The following is a 17,022-nucleotide window of genomic DNA, read 5'->3' as shown; positions in this document are numbered from 1 at the left end:
AATTTACCAAGAAGCACCATCTAACCAAACTATACTCATTAGCCTGAAAGTATTTCAATAACTAACCATATGGAATAGCATTGCACATTTTGAAGTACAGTTTCTACAGCACCTTGTACTGAATATTTCCTGTCTGATAGTGACAATTTCAACCTGTTTCAGGGCCTGATCCTACAAGATTTAACTTGTAAGCAACTAGAGTTACATGAGCCAACCCCCTCCTCTGGAGAAATGCATGTCAAAATTTAACTCTCTCATACTCACGGGTTTTTTTCATCTGCCAGTTTCTTGAACTTCAGGGAAGTGAAAAACAAAGCATCGCTGAATGAGCAAATGCTGGTCACCAGTCAATACAAACAGAAGAGCCTGTCACACTAATGAAATCAGTAAAACAGAATGAGTGAAATTACATGGACTTGTGTGAAGTATGAAATGTGTGGCGTACAGATGAAGTTACCAGATAGGTCTCCATTGCAGCCTGGTCCCTGTGTTCTGCCACAGCAGGTCTGTGTATACCCACCCTACTGAGACACTGCAGCAGGTAAACACAGAGACTATACTGAACACTGGGTTATCATATGTGTATGGCTACAGCCTCCCAAAAACATTAGGAGAACTAGCAAGTTTCTCACCTCCACCAGCGCTGCGTACACATTCCTGCTGAGGCCACTGCCAACATCTCTTCAGCTACAGGCCACTGCTTGCCTCCTTTAAGCCTAACAATACTCCAGTGACGCCCACCTTGGTACCCTGAACACACATATGAAGTTATGCCCAAATATCACAAAAATTATTCTGCCAATCAAAAATTTGTTTCCATGCAGGTACTGGGCAAATTTTTCCACAAAAGCATTTTGACAGACAGCCATACAAATGCAGCATCAGGCAGGCATCATCTTGACCCGGGTTAGTTTATAGCTTTCAGCTCTCAGCAAAGAAAATGGAGGAAAAAAACCAATCAGAACAGCATATGACAAGCTGCCACATTAGCTTACAAAATATTTATATCTGGAGAAAATACTCCATTCAGCTTTCTCTAAAGACCATGAAAGCACATTATCAGACAACTGCAAATACGTAACAGATCGAACAAAAGCATAGTTCAGACTGGTAACAAAATGAACATCTTAAAAACAGAAAAGAGAACTTTCTAGGAAAAGACAGAGCAATAAAGAGGCAAAAAGTACAAGGCCAAAATTGCACAAGTAACCACTAAGGCATATAAAGGAAGGAAACACCAAACCTACAGGATAAAAGCAATGACAAAAGCAGAACACATTGTGAAAGGGAGTAAGGGAAACGTTTTGGGCACCTTTCCCCTCTTCTGCTCAGGTTTTAAATCCCATATCACAGACTAAATAAAGGACTGACAAGCACCATTACAGATCTGGGAAGTAAACACAAACTTCATTACTAATAGATAATAACTATTTTACACTATTTACTATTCTACTTGGGCAAGAATGGTTTTATTATTGGAAAGTTTTGTTTAAGAGAAATAAAGCCCTCACATTTTGGCAGCACTAATGTCTGCAGTGTTTGGCAACTTCATTTAAAGCTAATGCTGACTGAAAAAGGCAGTCTGTCTCTTCCATAATCAAGAGGTAGACAATTCAAGGCATATGCAACATAAGAAAGCAGCACCTACTGCAGTCTTAGCAGTTTTCCTTTGTTGCCTTTAATCATTACGATGTGACTGTAATTTTGAACTTTTTGAATTTTATGGTATTCACATTAACTAGAACTTAGGGAAGAATTATTTAATTTCCAAAACATAAAATAATGATGAGCACACACAAAGCACAAGAGAATGGAAACCTACTTAATTTATTATAACCTTGCTTAATGCACAACGATAATATTAAGTGATGGTGTCTTTGCAGGACCGGCACATGAGTTAATTTAAATTTATTAATTGTGTTTAAAACTGTGTCACAGTAGGCAGTAAGGGCAGAGAATTCAAAGTTTTAAGTAATCCAGTTTAGGGGAAGAGGGGAATTTCTTAAGATGGAAAATGAAAAGTGCTTACAGCACAGTCTAAAAATATGATGAGCATAGTCTGAGGACATGTGGCTGTTTTTGGCTGGGATAGCATTAATTTTCTTCATAGCAGCCAGTATGGGGTTGTATTTTGGATTTGTGCTGAAAACACTGTTGATAACACAAGCATGTTTTCATTATTGCTGAGCAGGGCTTACACAGAGGCAAGACCTTTTCTGCTTCTCACAGCACCCCACCAGCAAGGAGGCTGGGGGTGCACAAGGAGTTCGGAGGGGACACAGCCGGGACAGCTGACCCCAACTGACCCAAGGGATATTCCAATACCATATGATGTCATACTCAGCATATACAGCTGGGGGAAGAAGGAGGAAAGAGGGGACATTCAGAGTGATGGAGTTTGTCTTCCCAAATAACTGTTACACATGATGGAGCCCTGCTTTCCTGGAGATGGCTGAACACCTGCCTGTCCACGGGAAGTAGTGAATGAATTCCTTGTTTTGCTTTGCTTGTGTGCGTGGCTTTTGCTTTTCTTATTACACTGTCTTTACCTCAACCCATGAGTTTCTTCACATTTACTCTTCTGATTCTCTCCCCCGCCCCACCAGAGGGAAGCGAGCGAGTGGCTATGTGGTGCTTAGTTGCCAGCTGGGGTTAAACCACAACAACATGCATGGACATTTTTGCCTGTCTTCTCCAGCAGAACAGCACGGGAAGAAGGCTGGCGATTCCTGACACTTAACCAATGTTTTAATTCCCCCCCAATCCCATGTTTGGGCACAGAGACATCCTGAGGCCCAGCTTAAAAAGAAAAAACAGAGATCATAGACCTGACACACATGGATATCCAACCGCATGGAAGGGAGACATGGTATTGCTGGGTGGACGGTTGGACTTGGTGATGCTAGAGGTCTTTTCCAACCGTAATGATTCTATGATTCTATTGTAGGAAATAAATCACAGGCAAACTGCCAACATTGCCCAGTTCTGCGGTCTGTTTCATACCAGTCCAGAACTAACTGGAGTCTCTTGAGCAGCGTACTATGGAGTTGCAAAAAGCCTACTCCCACATTTCCCTTCACCAAATGGTTCAGCTTTCTAATGCAGTGGGATAGCAGGGCAACAAGAGCAGAGCCAGATCCAGTATTTTATTATTCAAAATGGAGAAATGATAGGAAGAGTTAGATAAAGGGTGCAAACATAGCCATAGGAGCAGCTGTTCAGCAGAAAAGCATTCATTCTCTCAGCTAGTGTTAATCTAAACACTCATATAAAGCTGGCAGCCAGAAGAGATGCACTTAGAGCAGTGCATGGCACACCATGCCCTGGCTCTACCACACCGTGTCCTCCCACCCTGCCATGTCAAAAGGGGCCAGGTAGCTGCAGCAATTTTCCACGCTTCTGAGCTTTCACATTGGATACAAGTACTGCCCTTGCCTCCCCAGCTTCCCTTCTGTTACTCGGATACATACATATTCCCCACCACCACAAGCAACAGCACTCTAGCATGCTTATGTGACCACCTTGTGACCCACAACAGGAAAATATGACTGACAAGCACCTTATGCTTTTATGCAGGGTGATCTTTAACCCCAATATGTATAGTGTGCTGTACAGCCAGCTGTCTGGCATAGGGCAGGGCAAATGGAAGGACAAGGATGCAGAGGTCAGGGAGGTGGCCTTTACTGCTTACTAGAGCTGCTAAGGTAGCCTTTGCTGCTGAACTACAGCCCGAGCCAGCCCATGCAAGTACCCCACAGCACAAAAGCATATAATAAAATTATAAAATGGATATGTAATTAAACTACTTGTCCAGCTTGGTCACCAAAGAAACGTGAATAGTCCAGAGCCTAATACAGATGCTCCGTAGCAAAGCTGGAGGTATAAAACCCCAGCAAACCATACTGTAGCAGCTGGGCATGATTGCCCAGACTATGCATTTGGAAGGACAAGTGTTGACAAAGGTGTGTGCTGGAGAGGACATAAGTGCAAGATGTTTAGTCCTGATTTATCAGAGAGCAAGTGCTAGGGCAGAATTAAAACTGTTGTCAGTGGCTGCACTGCGTCCTCACAACTTCAAAAATAGGCAAGCTTGGCAGCCATTAACTTATTCATGTGTCAAGGGACTCAGGCTACAAATTACACATTTTATGTAACTCAAGACTACCAGTACTGTCTTACCATCTCTTTCTCTTGGAGCAGGGGAGCCATCAGTGAACCAGCTTTGAATGACATCATATGAAAAAGGATATTTACACTAAATGAAAAGCTTCATCAATACTCTTCTGCACTGACTTCACATATGGCTTGGAGAGCAACAGAAATTCAATTCAGCCTACTGTGGTAGACAAAAGGATCAGTAATGTTCAGAGCTATTGAGTACTACTCTCAGGGAGCAACACCTCACCTTGATGTAAAACAGAGCAGGATTTCTGTCTTAGCTTTATATATCCAAACCTGACTCCAGGCCTTTTTGCACAGTGCTAGTTTCCCTGACATGAGCCTCAGTATAAATGACTCATTCATTTCTACCTTCTATTGAGGCCTTGCATTCAAGCACACCTCTTCCTTTTCTGTGATATTAGATATAATACTCTTAAAGGGAATAATAAGTCCTTGAATGTATCAATCCCAGAGTCTAGATGTAACTCTTACAGTACTGTAATAAAATTGCCATATTTTACATGCTTACTATAGGTAACAATTGCCAGACTGTCTTTGCTACTCTCTACACTTCAATTGCCACTTGCTAGATTACTTCAATTAGAGTCTCCTTCCTGGCATCCGTGACTCATCTCAACTTCCCTACTACCTGCAGCTATAATAAACACCTCTTGCACTCAGCGAAAGTCACTTCTTCCCTGTTCTGGAACAATTTCACAGACTCCAGCTCCCACCACATCTCATGGAAAACCTACATCCTCCCTCACCAAGCTGCCTCACAAATATGGCTTTGCCAACACCTGAGCCCCTACTCCCTGCTACACCCTTCATGCCACAAACGCCTTTTGCTCACGTGGCTTTCTCTTCCTTACCTCTGTACTCCAGTTTCAGCATGTGTAATACCTTAGAGTTGAAGACTTAAGATTAGTCTTCACAACAGTTTTCTAAGCAAACTATGGATACAATCTATTTATCAGCACAACACTAAATACTCTGGTTGCCTAGGTAAATAACACAATATTTTTAATTATAAATTAATGCTGAATTATTGCCTCAGGAGAGCAATGAATTCCATGAAAGAAACATGAAGTCCTGTTTAATTACTCAGAGTGTGAACAACTGTCTTCGCTATTCAATTTTGGAGATGCTCCTTTTCTTCTTCATTTAATACCTCCTGGTTCTTGCACAATGAGATAGGCAGTTGCTATTCTCTGTTTATTTTCTTTATACAAGTCATCATTTCCATAAGCTTTTATCTTGTACTAAAGTGACCCTCTCTCTTCTTCCACTGTCTCTCTGATCTTCCGCACAATCCTTATAGCACATGTAGTCACTGTGCTGCTATTTGCATCTGCAAAGTACCATACCTTCACATTACATTTAATGAAACTTTTAATTAAAAATGCCAATGGAGCAGTTGTTCTGCTCACACCAGTCTAGCAGTACAACAGGAAACAGTGACAGGCAACCCAGCTCTATAGGTATCACCAGTAACAACAGTTCTATTCCTTTCAAAGACAGCTGTCCTCGAGTAGTGTATGAGCTAGCCTTTATTGTTGTCCCTTGCCTTACACTAACAACATCATTAAATCTGTAATAGCTGCTGTCTCACAATCCTTACTTCGACATTTCATAGAGTTCAAGGTTGCAAGAGACCAACTGGTCTGGGTGGGCTCATATCCACCGTGCTCAGGGCTGGAACACTGAATAGCACGTTCCCAGGACCTACTTTACATTCATATGAAATATAGCTCTGAAACATTATGAGGATCTGTGGGTTTGTATTTTTTGTTGTTGTTGTTGGCCCCCGCTTTCTCTTCTTCTGTCCCTACAAGAATGATCCACAATTCTGAAATACTAAGACGATGTATTGGACCTTGCCAGAATGGTATTTTTATAGCCTGACACCAAGCATGTGCTGCCTGCCCTACAGCACAATGTAGAAGCACTAGCCCTGCTTGGATAACAAGACTACCCCAGCGGGAAGAATCAGATTTGGCAAATTTTATATCCATGTCATCTGTCTGGAGGAAACCCTGGTATGAACTATGTTTTCAGTGAATTATTCTTTCAATATTGCCTCCACTCCCTTTGGGCAAGAGGTAGCAGCATCACCATAGAAGGGAGTCCAGTAGCTCATCAGTATTCATGAAGTGCAGCCCACCAGAGATGAGACCACCTGGGGCAAAAGGGAGCATGACAGTGAAGGCAAACCCTTATTTTCCAGCTTTGGTTCCACTGTGAAGGCAAAGGTGATTTTTTTAGGCATTATTTTGTTTCAGGTAAATGAGAGCTAACATCTTCAAGCCACTGTTTTTGGAAAGACACTTAACATAATGAAAATGATACTAGAACCTCACAAGTTTGATAATACCAAGAATCCACTTTTGTTATTAGTTGTTCTTTCTCTAACATTTCTACCTTAGAAGTCACACAGCAGGTTTATGACTCCCTTCTTCTAGCAGTTAAAAAACAAACCAGACAAGAACATGCTTCTTCACAAGCAATTTATGGCTATTTAAAGGCCACCAACTTACTTTTTCCAGCAGTTTTGACATACTGCTATCAGAATTCATTGACATGAAGCTCCCATATCTTTTAATGGAAAGATACACATTACTTAGTTACATGACATTCAGTAAAGAAAAAAAAAAAAAACCAAATAAAAAAGTAGTCAATAAAGATGTTCAGAGAACACCACTAAAGTGGTCTTTACTTCTGATGAAGGCTGTCAGACTCAACCTTTACTGTTTTTTCAAGTACATCTAGTACAAACCAATAAGGACTTCACATGGGGGGGGGGGAACAAATCTGTGGACATGGCTGCGTGTGCGTGTTATAATAAAAATAAAAATAAAATTATTTCTTTCAACAACAAAAAATCCTGCCAGCTATGAAGATTTATGCTAAGCAAGAGTAATTTCTCAGGTAATTAATTTGAAAAGGACACATTGTTTTACAATGACAGTTCATGTAGCAGTTGTAGTCTTTCCTTTTGATATAAGCAGCTTGACACAGCTGGAGCATACAGACGGTAGCAGCAAACAGTGACACTGAAAAACTTCTTCAAAGTAAAGCAGGATGCCTCCAAATTTATTTTGCAAAGTGCTACACTTTGCTAAGTGGATTTAAAGAAAAATCCATGTTCACACCATCTAGCCTCAACTTAATGCTCCCATAGGTTAAAAGAAATTAGCTCAGGCAACTTCTCAGCTTGACATTGGCACTCAGAGAAACTGGGTCAATCACAGCAGCTGACAGCTTCCCCAGCGTTCCCTTTACAGGTCTGTTTTAACACAGTGCTGTTTTGAGTTAGCAGCTCTGGGGAAACCACCTTGTTACCTGACCTGAGCCAAAGCAGTCTCTTGGCTATAAACCCACCTATTGTGCTTGAAGGAATACTCCTCCTCATTCTTCCTGCCCAACTCCCTTTATTTTAAGGCCATAACAGGGAGAAGAAAAAAAAAAACCACATAAAAATCTACATCCAGACACAGAGAGGTGTACACAAATATATGCTCCTCAATGATATCACACAATACAATGTTCTTCAAACACCACTAATAGAAATATGAAGTAGCTGCTCCAGTATCGTAACAGTTTCTGTGGAGCACCAATAATTATTTCACTCAAGGTCACAGAAAGCTAACTGAAATACTGAAAAGAAGTGAAGTAGTTAAGGATCGACAAGAAAAATAAGCAAATTACTTTTTTCACCTTTAGAAACATTTATCAGTCATATAAACTATTTCAGTACAAAGCGTTCAAGAAGAAAGAAATCATAGCAATTGCTTAGAGGCTTCCAGTTTTATGTCTCATTGCAGAGTTTGCTGCTATTTCACAGTGACTTCCAGAAATTTTGCGTTTTCCTTGATGCTTTTCCTTTCCAGCTGAGAGTGCTGTCCTATGATCATCTGTCAACAATCTGTCAACAGAAGCACCTGTCCCAGGAGCACCCAGATGCAGCACGCAGCCCACAGCAGGACACAGCCCACTGCACAACATTACAAGAGTGAGCAGCACAACCAAGAATAACAAAATAATAATCCAGAATTATAATAGCAAGGAAAACCTCTAACTTTTTATCAGCATACTAGTTAAGTGTGCAGTTTCCCTTTCACCAAGCAGCTGGTTGAGTTACCCGAGCTTTAGATCTCCTGAACAGACGAGAGCAGCAAGGGAGAGGCTATGCCTCGTACCTGTAAGAGAGCAAGGTAGAACAGCCATTCCTGCCCCATGGAAAACAGCAGAGGAAAAGGAAGGAGATTCGGTAATTCTATGACCATTGAACAGTACCTATCACACTTGCCTCAGAGTACATAGCATGGCTTTACAGACCCATCCCCTTGTTCTCTTTTCTGGTTGTGAAACACTGGTTAGTCCTCCATTGCACGTAGCACTGAGGCAGCTGAAAACCTGTATTCACAAATCAGAATTAAATGGACCCATAATAATATTTACCAAATATTTTTGCTTGCATCTCAAAGGTCATTGTATTAAGCAGCGTTTTAGAAGCTGACTTCAGAGGGCCTGAGGCTATTAAAAATTCAGAGCTAGAAGCTTTTTGACGCCTATTTATTTTCTAGTGCTTTACTGCTACACACAAAGCACAGACTGACAAACTCTTTTATGTGCTTTGTTAAGATTTGTATCAGCACAGTTCAGAATTTCAACAACCAAGCAGCTGTCTCAATTTCTTTCCTTTGCATAGTTACTTTTCCAGTACAATTTTGTAGGAGAGAATTATTCTGCTAGTTGAAAAAAGCAACATGCCAAGAAGTTGCAAGCTGCCCATAAAATTTTCACACAAATGTGCATGATAAGCAAAAAAAAAATAATCTGTCTCTATACACATACAGGTCCACACACATATATATACAGCTATAAATAGACAAAATCTTTCCAAAACCAATGTGCATAAACATAGTTTCGATTCCTTCGGAAAAACAATATGTTCTGGCTACAAAATGAGACAGAGGCTCTTCTCTCCCCTACATCAAAACTAAAAGACAACCCACTTACAGATACTTTAGTAACCAAGCTTCATCTAGAGAACAATGAGGAAAAAACCTCATCTTTGGCTCTTCAGTCTGCACATTTCCATGTTTCCACATGCAGACCATTGCATAAACTCAAAAAACTCTCTTGGCCATATGTTTCTGCCAGCCACTCCTTGGAAACCATGTAAACGTCTCTAATAAACAGCGTGCTTAAATGTACATAGCTATAGGACAGACCAGTCATGAGCCTCATAACATTCCAAAGTCCCAGGCTAATAACTTAGGGCATCACAGATTCTTGCCCTGTGCTCTAGACAGCAAGGGGGGAAGACAGGATGCTTGTTCTTTCTATACATCTTAGTCTTTGAGAAAAGCAGACATGCCTGTGCACTGGTAGTGTGAGCAGCAGCACAGTATACTGAAACCAGGAAGAAACTGGAAGAGGTTTGGGCATCACTACTGCATTGGCTTTCTGACACGTCCAACATTAGCAAAGGCATTCTTGGGTCTGTATTGGGTCTGGCAATAAGCAAAGTCACCATTCATGGTCTTCCAAGAGTTACATCCACCCAGTCATCCCCAGCATACCCTGAAGCCCTTTCCCCACTAACTTATTCCATGCCTGGTATTCCCATTCCACTATGTTCAGAGGCAACATTCTTCCTTAAGACATTTTTGGGAACTTACTTGTGGTCAGACACCTTTTTGAAATTTTTTTAAATGCATTTCTGTACTAGAACTATGCTCCAGCAGAGTCATTAAGGGCATTTGATCCAATTTATATCACTGGCCTATAAATAGATAGGTAGCCCTCTGCAGAAACAAACTTTAGCCTTTAGTACTGCAGGTACTCTCCATGAAATTACTCTACACAGAAATCAAATGAGCTTCAGAAAAAATTCAAGGCAATCCAGTTTCTGTGTTTTCTCATGCACTGCACACTCAAAGTAGAGAGCACAAGGTCCTTACCCTACTCTTGTTCAGGAGAAAGGTGATGTTAGGCTGTGCCATGTGGACAGAAAATGGAATAAAACCCAACAGAAATGCATGGCAGTAGAAAAGTCCACTTTGCACGTTCAGTTCACCACTTTTTCTCCTCCTTAAAGATCCAAGGTGCATAAGAGTTGAAGAAAGGAGCAAAGCTGCCTAAATTCCCACAAAAGAAAAATGCTATGGGCAGACTATCCCTGCAGTGACTATAGTAAACTAAGTGCCTGAGCATTACAGTCTGAGGTTATGTGAGGTAGATGCCTGTCCTCGTGACTACAAACAGGCTGCTGTTAACTCCAAGTTTCATGTCAGAATTACCAAATCCTTGAGAAACAACCGATTGACTTGCTAGTAAAATAATCCTCAGCACCCCATTTATTACTGCCTTTCTCACTAATACTGTATCATGAATCATCACCTATAAAAATTACCTATTTCATGTTTTTATAAGTATGTATCACCATAACATCTGAAAACTTAAGCAGGTATGTGATGCCATTGAAGTCTTATCATTAGTGTCTCCACAGCTCCAACAATCAAATGGCACCTTCTCTTTCAGATAGACACACAAAACTCTATGGGGTGACTGCTGGTTAAGGTGCCTGAAAAGTAATTTATCTTCACTATAATGCTGTGGAACAGTGTCTATAGAAAAGAGATTTTATTACTGCCTTTTTCTTCATATAACCACAGTCTGCTAATGCCCAGGACATCTGATGAGGGCTGGCAGCAAAGGAATTACTCCATTTTGAAAAAAGAAAAATGTGTAGGTTTTGGAGTTTCTCTGCACTCTGTTTAGGACCAGAATGAAGCTGCTTGAAAAGAAAAAAGACGACAAGGGGTAGAGAAAGTGAAAAATCCAGGACAAGAAGGATCTAATGATTAAGTTACTGTTTTAGTCTGTTTGGGCCTGGATCTTGGGTGTCATTCATCCTATCCAAGCATGTTTACCATTGAGTTTCACTCTCAGCCTTTATCCTATTGAAGCTCCTCCACCTTAGATAGTACCCACACTACTCATTTGGCAAGAAAGATAAGGCAGTCAGAAATGGCCTACGGCCCATCTGGCACAGCTGCCTTCTCCTTTGCATCATGGAAAAGCCACTCTGGGCCCAAGGAACACTTTTTCTAGCAGTAAATTGAACAGCTTCCATGTAAAAAGAGTTGGAGGTCTTTTCAAGCAGCTCCATGTTTGCTGTGGGTTCTGTCACTTTTCTTCCCAAGTCACAGTCAATCAATGCAGCTGCCAGGAAAACTGAAGTCTTCTCTGGAAGGACACCAGCAGCTCAACAGTTGAAGGTGTAGGTGGGGATCACTGTAATTTTTCTTGCACTGTGCCTGCTTATTACATAAGAGCACATTTTGTTCTCTGTCAGAGCTACGAAACTCTCCACTTGCGCCCCAGTTACTGAAGACTTGGAGTACTCCCCTTCCCAAGACTGTCATGGGAACATGTGCTTTATGCAGCCTGGAGCTCTGAAGCAGCTGCCACACGTGGACTCTTCATCCAAAACGCTGCCCCATTAACTCAATAGCTGTGAAAATTCTACAGACCTCATACAGTTTGCTCCAAACATAGTGAAGTGAAGCACCACACTTAGTGCCCTGATTTAACTAGACAACCATTTAACACCCATACGGAGGGGAAAAAAAAAGGGTATCCCTGGCTTTCCAGTTCTATTCTGACTACCTGCCAGCAACTCCATCCAGCATGTGCAACAGGATGGCTGGTGGGCACACTGTGCCACTGGAAACACTACCAGGGCAATGCACACACAGTCGATTGGATAACACCACATTCTCACAGCACCATGTACATACGGCAATGGAGAGGCAACTCCCACTGCTCCTTCTGCAAACAACGAGTAGAAAGAACCTGAACTATCCATTTATTATTATTTATGCCACCTGTCTTGATTTTGGCTGGGATAGAGCTAACTTTCTTCCTAATAGCTGGTATAGTGCTGTGTTTTGGATTTAGTATGAGAATAATGTTGATGACACACTGATGTTTTAGTTCTTGCTAATTAGTGCTCACACTAGTTAAGGACTTTTTCAGCTTCCCATGCCCTGTCAGGTGCACAAGAAGCCGCAAGGGGAGAGGGCACAGCCACGACAGCTGACCCCATATGATGACATGCTCAGCATACAAAACTGGGGGAAGGAGGAGGAAGAGGGGAACACACATGTTTAGAGCAATGGCGCTTGTCTTCCCAAATAACTGTTACGCATGATGGAGCCCTGCTTTCCTGGAGACGGCTGAACACCTGCCTGCCCACGGGAAGTAGTGAATGAATTCCTTGTTTTGCTTTGCTTGTGTGCGTGGCTTTTGCTTTACCTATTAAACTGTCTTTATCTCAACCCATGAGTTTTTCTCACTTCTACCCTTCTGATTCTCTCCCCCACCCCACCATGGGGGGAGCGAGCAAGTGGCTGTGTGGTGCTTAGTGGCCAGATGGGTTAAACCATGACACCACCTTGCTTCTTTTTGGACAAGTATTATCATTACTATTAAATACACATATTGCAGTAATGCTCAATGGCTCCCTCTGAATGAAGCTGGGTCTTAATCCTGTCAGCCTAAGTTAATGATGTTCATTAGAGCGTGACCTTACCTTCCAGTTTGCATTCATAGCTCTCATCTGCATGCTTTCTCCATAATGTATGCCACAAAGGAGCAAGTTCAGCACCCATAACTTTCCCATCTGTGCCTGTATTTCATGGTATGTTTACGTTTTTTCTGCCTCTAGGTCAGCCTAGATGTGCTGGCACTAATGCAACAGAGTGAAGTCTTTGACCTGAGTTACTGAAGCAGCTAAATATACCACCCAAATATGCTAGCTCTAACAGCAATAGAGTTTTCATTTTTTTTCCAAGATCCCACAGCCTTTCATACAAGTTAAGCAGACATACATATACATTAACAGCCTCAACCCTTGTAGAAAAAAAGTCGTTCTTCACTGATCTTGAAAATCAGTAACTCTAAGACCACCAGCTGCTGGCAACAGGATGACTAGGTTTATGGGCTATATTAAGTATTAAGTAGGGCAGGTTTTAACTGTACCAAAGAAAGGATTTAAACATTCTGACAGTTAAGTTCCTCTGTTTATTAAAGGACAATACTTAGGAATACTTAGGAAACCTATAAAAGGAAAAATTATGAAATATATTTAGGAAATCTGCATGAACGATACAACAGTATATTCCACAATATTTTTTTTTTAAAATATACATACACACAGCCACACCCCTCTCTCTGGCTGGTCTTCAGTGTTTTTGTAATTTCTTTGCTTGCAATTTCTTAAATAAATAATTTAAGAATTGTTAAGTAGAAAAAAACCCCAAAATTAGAAAGTAAGATTAACTATGATTTGCTTTCTAACTTCAGTAGGCTTCCTCTTTCTGCTGAAATTTCTACCTAACGCTCCTTTCCCAGCTAACAAAAAGAGTAACTAGAGTTTTAAGCCAGCAATAACATAACTACTTGACCAACAGGGTGTAATAAAGCCAATACCTGTTTATGGCCTCAGCAATAGTTGCCAAGTCTCTTGATTTGGAGCATGTAAAATTTGCCTTAAATGCATGACCTTCCACATCAAAGGAACAACATCCAGCAGCACTAGAGGGCTGAGTCTTGGAATTAATGAGTCTTTCAAATAAACTAGTGTTGTTTTTTGTGTTTTGTTACAAATTCAATGTCTGTCAGTTCTCCTTTTAAAAAAAACCATGTGAATATTTTAAGGAGATTTAATTTTCCATTCTCTTTCAGTGCAGATTAAGTATTAATATGATAAATTCAGCTGGCATGGAAATGTAACTCAGATACTAAAAACAATGGAGTCTAACTAGAAAAAACAAACTTTATGTAGATAACCAGTCTGAAAAGCAGTTGGGTGCTGGGAAAGTTTCCTTAGAAGTAAAACCTGGCAGGTGAAAAATAACTTCCTAAAGAAAGTACAGGAGTCTTTAGCTTCTCAGAGTTCAGTGCACCCAAGGAAATGGGCTCAAAAAGGGGACAAGCCTGGAATGAGAAAAAAACGAGGGGTTTAACAACCCAATTGGCTTTTATCTTTACTCCTTCATGTCAGATTTGTCAGGTTGTATAGCTAAAGGTTGTGCTGTAAAGACAGCTTCCCAGCCCAACACCAGGTGATTTGTCTCAGAGGATGAAGCTGGCACCCTGACAGTACAGAATCACAACCACTTGATTTCTGAAAGTTTTTCACCATTGAAAGTACACAAAAAATACAGTCTGACTCCTTCAGGTGAAAGAAAATTGGTTTTCTCATTCGTCACATTCTACCAATTGGTATCATTTTCTACCCGTCTACAAAAATACCTGTGAAGAACAAAGGGGAAAGCTGATGAGGGCACAGGCCCAACAAGACTCAGAAAGAGAATGTGCATCCTTACATGCTCTCACAGAACTTCGTCAGAGTGCTGGGCTTCTCCTGGTTACGTCTTTGTCGAAACCAACGTTGAATGCTGCGTACATCCCAGTCCAGCTGCTTGGAGAGGCCCTCCAGCCTCTTCTCATCTGGATGCTACAGAACAGAGAACGATAAAAAGTATTTCTTTGCCCAACTGCAGTAACCCCACTTTAAATTCAGAAGCACTGCAATCACTTCTCAATGTCTTGGAGGCTTCCTGCCAGACACATGGGTACATAGAAATAAAATTTCTTTCACAGAAATCTCTACTGGCAGATCCACGTCAAAATATGTATACAGTGATTATTACTAATCTAGAAGGACATATGCTGTAATATTGCATGCAGGTTATTAGTAATAAGAAACTTAAATGGGACAATGGGATGAAAACTTGCTTGAAACTTGGAAAGTGATTATAAGTAGGGATAAAATGCCATGCGTTTCTCAAGCAGCGGGGCTTACAAACACCTCCTGGCCTGCCACATGCTGTGCCTGTTCCATCTTCCTGCATCAGGATCTTTGTCCTATTGACTGTTGCAGTAGTGAAGATTGTTTGACTGACACAGAAAAGAAGATATATCCCATGTTTGTGCATGTGAATGCTAAAAAGTGAGGTCATTAAGCAAAATGACAACTTCAAAAGGAAAATCATCTTGACAACAAGGAGAGAGAATTTTTCTTCTGTAAAATTAGCTACAAACAACTATTCTCCAAAGCAGCAAATGTGGAACTCTCATTCCATCAGAGCAGCTGCAAACTAGTGCAAAGATAAGGCTAAAGAAAACGAGTCTGTCCTTAATTTGACTACCATACAGATACAAGAGTGGTACAGGCCATATTTCCAATCATGCAGCAATCCTACAGGTACAGTACTGCACGAGGACTATTTACGTATTTCTCTTGATCACTTTCTTTTTTAAAGAAACAGAAAAAGCTTTTGGACAATCTGTTTTCTGGAGCTTTAGCTTTATTTCCCCAAGGCAGTTACATACACTGAATAAGATACAATAGCTGCCATAATAAAGACTTTTCAAAATGTTGCAAGACGTAAAACAGCAAAACTTTTGTCAGACTTGAAGTTTTATCTATCAGCCTCCAGAAAAAGAAAGCAAATGGAAAGGATGAGAAAAGAGAAGGGTGAAGTATTTGCCATCCATCTCAAAAATAAAATAATTTTTTTGTCAACCAAAGTAGCTACTAGTTTTAAAGTGGAAGGTTAAGAAAAGCCATTCTCTGTAACTTTAGAAAAATCAAATGATTGATGCCGATCTTGGGAGCTTGACTAGAAAGAACTGCTGCACATGACTCAAAAAAGGCGGCTAGCTAAATCAGACAGTTTCTTTGAGAGCAGCTACCAGACAGCCCTAGCAAACCCTTGCAGGAAAGTAGATACTTTCCTTTGGAACTCTTCCCACTCATCTCTGTGCACTGGGTCCTGGGAGATGTACGTGCCAGCTCCTACCATAACTCACAGGCATTAATTAGATCATTTCACACACTCAGGTCCTGTGTTGGACTAGCAGATTCTGCAGGGAAAAATAATTTTTAAAAAAAAATCCCAGGCTTCCTGCAGCTGAGTCTGGGTGAGAACACGTGCTGCAGCTTTTAGAAACAAGGTATGTGCAATTCTCTCTCTGAAAACAGGACAAAAACCACAGCAAATGGTGTGTTCCTGACATTGAATCCAATTTTGCCCTGTATGACTCTAATAACCTCTGAGGTTTAGGCTGATGCCTTTGCTGTGGCGTGCCCAGACACAGCCTGGAGCCAAGGTGGGACTAGGAAGTTCCTGCAGCACAGTGGCTTTGTCCTTCAGGCCTCCACAGGCCCTTCCACTACAAATCAGCTGACCACTGAGGTCTTTAGGAGATGCTAAAGGACACCTGATCACTGCTCACTGTTACGGGAAAGCTCAAAAGCACAGACAGAATGACACAGAGGTTTAGCTGAGATGTCATACAGTGAAAGCTGCAGAGACAGAAGCATAAGTGGCAGGAAAAAACTTGTGCAAAAAAACCCCTGCAAACTCTAAGCCATTATTCAGTCAGTTTCCCCCACTTTTCTAGCTTCTCTCCTCACCCAGTTTCAAAGGACATTCATCACAATATAAACACCTGGGACACCAGCAAGCTGCCAGCACCCTGTGCTCAGGCAGTTCCCCTAGAAGGAGTAGCTTTGAAGTTTCATGGAAAACACAGCAAGGCCAATCTTACTGGCTCACAATTTGCTCTTTTTTTTAAAAAAAAAAAAAGTGGAAATTTCTAAAAGATAATAAGCAAGAAAAAGTAGGTGGCCATATGGCACCTACAAAGTGTTTCTGTAACAGCTTTGATTAAAAGCTTACAAGAGACAGCACGAAGGAATGCACAACTGCTCAAGCTGGCATGCCAATGACAACCTTCACATTGGCATGTTCTGATTCAGATGTAAAAATGCAGCAC

At 41.1% G+C, this 17,022-nt stretch overlaps 1 protein-coding gene across 2 annotated transcripts in view; it reads right to left on the bottom strand.

The window, feature by feature from the left end:
• Nucleotides 1-17,022, bottom strand: part of CERS6 (ceramide synthase 6) — a 128,522-nt gene that overhangs the window by 71,834 nt on the left and 39,666 nt on the right. For both annotated transcript variants that reach the window (XM_064451517.1, XM_064451516.1), the window contains exon 3: nucleotides 14,565-14,695. In XM_064451517.1, coding sequence (XP_064307587.1) covers nucleotides 14,565-14,695 — 131 coding nt within the window. The remainder of the gene's footprint in view (nucleotides 1-14,564; nucleotides 14,696-17,022) is intronic.

Source organism: Phalacrocorax carbo, chromosome 5 (genome assembly GCF_963921805.1).
Source record: "Phalacrocorax carbo chromosome 5, bPhaCar2.1, whole genome shotgun sequence".
NCBI classification, from domain to species: domain Eukaryota; kingdom Metazoa; phylum Chordata; class Aves; order Suliformes; family Phalacrocoracidae; genus Phalacrocorax; species Phalacrocorax carbo.
The sequence above is the reverse complement of the archived record's forward strand: the minus strand, read 5'-3'. Positions and strand labels throughout refer to the sequence as shown.